The following is a 4,849-nucleotide window of genomic DNA, read 5'->3' on the forward strand; positions in this document are numbered from 1 at the left end:
CAATAAAATGGTCACATTTTGTCAAAAAAAACACGAAAAAGACTGTCCTACAAGGAAATTGTTGTTTATGTATTTATATAATATTTCGTCAAAGTTAGTTGGCCTTTGAAATCAAACTTAAACATAACGTGAGTTCGAGACACATTGTATTCCACATCTACCAGTGACTACCATGAGACGATGTCTCACACTCTCACCGATGCAAAGTGAGGCTATTATTTCATGGCACAGTAATTTCCGCAAATTTACACTTTCTTTATATAAAGAAAAACATGCGTTTTTGTTTCATTAATTATAAAAGCAAACACCTTTAAAATTAGAATATATACACAAACGACCCTTGTTCAAATCCCTTTACTCATCTCTTGGTTACCACTAAACTATATCAAACCCTAATAAAGTTAATAATTCAAACTCTCTTGAAGATGAGAACAAGACCTCTGCATCCTAAGTACACCACCACTAACACTATTTCTAGCAGCCATAAGCTCATCCAACGAGATCCCCTTCCTTGGCCGATCCGCGGGCCTTTGCTTCGGTGCACTCTGAGACCTCAACTTAGCTCGAAACGACTTTGTATCCCCCATGTAGCTAGGCCTAAACAAACCATCTCCACACACACTCCTGGCTGGGGTTGGAGGTGCGTTGGGCCGGATTGAATTGGTGAAACGGGGTGTGTTTTGGGCCGTGCAGACCCGACCCTCTTCGCCATAGTAGCTCCAATCATAGGCACTTTGATGGGGAATACTTGGCAAAGGGGATGACATTGTTGGGTACTGAAAATCGTCATTACCAAAATCGTACATTGAAGGGTTGTTAAGTCTCCTTGACCTTGATTTCGGCTTATATGTGTCAATTTCTACAATTTTCGGACTCCCTTCGTATGGACTGTTATATGGGTCGCATGATGTCCATAGTCTATTGCTATGAAATTGATCGGTTTTAGTCTCATCAAACCTTTCCTGAAACCAACCAAAGGCACCAACATTAGTCACCTTTGACAATTTCTACCAACATTTGAGCAAATTTTCGGTATGACTATATACGATAAAATAGACCCGGCAAATGGGTCATTTTCGGGTCAATAACTTATTGGGTCACTTTCGGGTCAGGTCATTTTTGGGTCGGGTCAATCTGGGTCGTTTGGATCATTTCGGGACATAATTTTGCCTTAATTAGGTCACTTCGTGTCATTTCGGGTCATTTTGGGTCACTTTGGGTCGGGTCAGGTTACTTCGGGTCTATCGGGTCACTTTCGGGAAATACACTCCGAGTCATTTTCGGTCATTCGGGTCGGGTCAGCTTTGTCAGGTCTACGATAAAACATTACTTATAAGCCTAAACGGGGTGAGTAAATCCAGGTGTCATGTAAACGGTTGAATTGATTTATTTATTTTCCTATGTGTAGAATGAAATTAGACTTTAGAGGCTTACCATGGATCTACGTGATCGAAAATCGGACTGCAACTTATTATTTTGGGTAAGAGATTGATTAGCTCTTAGAGATCGGACAGTAGCTTGAGCTCTAATCAAAGATTGCATACTGTGAAGAGTTGCTGCAGCTTGCTTACGGACTAGATAGCCTCGAACATGAGCTTGTAACTTCACCAAGCCTTTCAGTGCTCTATGCGCTCTCCTTGCCTATTTGACCCACAAAAATTTATTAACAATATTACGAGTACATTGAAAATTTATAAATTACTCCGTATTATTTTATCACCACAAAAAATAGCAAAAGGAATACAGAACTGTTCAAGGACCCTATATACTTAATTGATCGGTCCATGCCTTGGAAACAAGTAATACAACTTCAAATATGCAATTTAATCCGTTTTTAATGTTTTTCGACACCAAATCAACAGTTTCTTATGTCATTTGTAGTAATCGATCCCATTTAAATATGCAATTTCACAATAGACAGTTTAATTACGTGCTCTTTGTCAACACGACACAGCTTCTGATAAATAGTTGATTTAAATCGAATATGTGAGTTTTTCATATAATAATCTCCCGCCCGATTCAACAGTTAAATCCGAGATCTAGTAAGCCAACCTGAGAAGTCAAGATTCGGATGCAGTGATTGAGTGAAAATTTTGAATTTTGAGAAGTAGTATTAAAATAGCAATGAAGACAATGGGTAAACTTTAACATTATTATTAAGTGAGGGAATAATAATAATGAGATGAGATGATGTAATGATGGTTTCAAATTCAAATGCAAGAAAGAAAAGGTCAAAAAATAAGGAATATTGAGAGGAGGGCCAACTTGAAAAAAGAGAAAAAAACAAAGCTACTTGCTAAAACTTGACAAAAATCCCTCTTGGAGTTTACTACTTTGTGACTTTGTTCCTCATGTTCAAGTTCCAACAAACCCAAATGTAAACATATAAACTAATGTCCCACAACCTTACATTTGCATATTATCCTCATCCTCACCTTTCACAAATCCTGTATCCGTCATAATCAAGTACATGCCAAATCACATGACAAATTGCCTAAAAAATACCGAAAGTTTTGTCCTTATTTCCATCATGTGATAATATTTGGATCTATTTTGAATTCGTTTCCCGCATACAACCGTCAAAAACGACATATAATGATTTACGCGTCTAATAGATCCATGCAGTAATTTGGAACAAACAAAATAAGGAATAGTGAAATCAAAGTTACCCTAGTACTTGAGTTCACGAAAAATCGGTGTCCTCATTACACCTAAAAACAATCTACCAAATGAAATATTATAATGATTTAGGTGTGAAAAGTACGGTTTTTTAAAATCGCACGATAATTTTTCTGAGTTCACCATCACGGCATCACGTTATAAATGTAAGAGTTGCTCTGATAGTTATATATCTATTTGAATTGCTTATTTAATACGAGCAAAACGTACTATAACAATAGAAGTAAATTGTGTGTGGTCCTGTTACAAATCCAACAAAGAAACAACACAAAATTGGAAAAATCAAACAAACAGAACAACCAAATCTTACAACCCAAAATTTACGGCTGCCCCCAATAAATCAAATCAACAGCTAATCCAACTAAAATACTCTCTGCATAAATTCTTGTATAAGATTGTCAAATTAAGTACCTTCGTACCTATTTTATGACATTTAGTTTTCATATATTTTTGTAAATGGTCTCATAACAATGAGAGTTGATTATAAAACCGTCTTACAAGAGAGACTTACTTGCGCCGTATTAATTAACAATTTTGACTTATCTTAAAATCCACCTTTAAAATTGGGAGTTTTTTTTCAAACTAATTTTTTTTTATTAAAAATACAATTTCTTATCTTTTAATCGGTAGAGAACACAGTGTCACTAATCTAATCTAATACTCCGTATGTTACAAAAACATCCCCAATATTTTGCAAAAGTTGGATCAAAGACAACAGCATAACTTCCTCTAATAAAACAGTTTCAAGAAGAAAATAAACTATATTATGACATGATCATACAATACATATATAAGACAGTTGTACATAATTTTATCATAAAATGGTATCTTTTTGTAACCACTTTTCCTCACTAATAAGGATGTGTTTAAATCCGTTTTACAATCACCAAAAAAATGAATTGGCAGAAGAAATTTTAAACCAGCATAAGAAATTTTTAAGACGCGGTTAAAAATGAAAAATGAATTGGCAGAAGATTAAAAATAAAAATAAACAAAATTACCAAAAAAAAACTAGGAAAAAAAAAAACAAAAATGAAAGACAAGAAAGAAAGAAACACACCAGATAACCTCTGAAAAAACTCTGAATTTTCACAGCAGCCCATCTCTCTGTACCATCTGCAGTAAACAAATCTCCCCTGCGTTGACTGGTTAGTCTAACCACAGCCGCCGCCGCCTGCGCTGCCGCAACAGCTGCATCCGCTGCAGCGGCCGTGGCGGCGGCGACAGCAATGGCATGCTTACTCTGCTCATTCTCCCTCTCATCTATCAGATACTCTTTAAACCATTTATTACTTTGATTTTTAGTTTTACTCTCTTTTTTCTCCACTGTTTCCTTTGCAAAACTCCATCTTTTCCCCACACCATTACAACCCACATTTTGTATACTCACATTTTCATTTGTTACACCATTGTTATTGTTGTTGATTTTTGGAGGATTGTTTTCTTTTTCATTGTGTTTTTTTGAACTTAGAAGAGATTTAAACCATCTAATTGCTTTACCCATTTTTCAATTGGGATTTTTTTAGGAGTTTTTTCTGAGGAGATGTAGTTAAAAAGAGGGGCCAGAACTCAGAAACTTGTTGTTGTTGTAATGAAGTGGGAAGTTATGGGTTTTAGGAGTTTAAAAAGGTGGCAGGGGATGAAAGGTAAAAAAAGGTTGGGTTGCAGTTGCAGGGTTAAAAAGAGGCGCATTTATAGAGGTAATTAATTTGAAAAGTAAGGGATCTTTTTCTTTTTCTTGGGTAGAGGGAAACTTGGGTTAAGTTTAGTTTTTCAAAATTTTGATGAGGTAATGTATGTGGAGTCAACATAAGTAATTGAGTGAAGTGTGGAAGATGGATGCATAGTGGGGTAGTAGTAGTTAGGTTGTGTGTCAAGAATTTGAATTAGATTGTTGGTAATTTAATTCATTTTTGTATGAGGAGATACAATCATAGACCATAGTAGTAGGCTAGTAGTATAGTTTTAGAAGATACAGGAAGTCTTGCTGAAGACGGGTCGGAATAAGTGACGGGTAATGCCACTCACAAAACGGATATGGGGGACAAGGTGGGGGCATCCCCATGTGCTTTCCTCTATCTTCTATTTGGGTCATTTGTGAGAGAAAATGGTATCCGTCACTCCAAAGTGACGGATACGTGCCGTCACAAATGAGATTTTGTGTAGAAGA

At 36.1% G+C, this 4,849-nt stretch overlaps 1 protein-coding gene across 1 annotated transcript; it reads right to left on the reverse strand.

Annotated features, from left to right (window-relative positions):
- Window positions 1-261: 261 nt before the first annotated feature.
- LOC141647985 (protein IQ-domain 26-like) lies at window positions 262-4,614 on the reverse strand. The gene is made up of 3 exons (XM_074456393.1): window positions 3,740-4,614; window positions 1,435-1,641; window positions 262-962 (listed from the first exon to the last, which is right to left on the reverse strand). Exons 1-3 carry the CDS (start codon window positions 4,181-4,183, stop codon window positions 402-404), a joined length of 1,212 nt encoding a protein of 403 aa, XP_074312494.1. The 5' UTR covers window positions 4,184-4,614; the 3' UTR covers window positions 262-401.
- Between the last annotated feature and the right edge of the window lie 235 nt (window positions 4,615-4,849).

The sequence above is a fragment of the Silene latifolia genome, chromosome 3, assembly GCF_048544455.1.
Source record: "Silene latifolia isolate original U9 population chromosome 3, ASM4854445v1, whole genome shotgun sequence".
Taxonomy (NCBI): Eukaryota; Viridiplantae; Streptophyta; class Magnoliopsida; order Caryophyllales; family Caryophyllaceae; genus Silene; species Silene latifolia.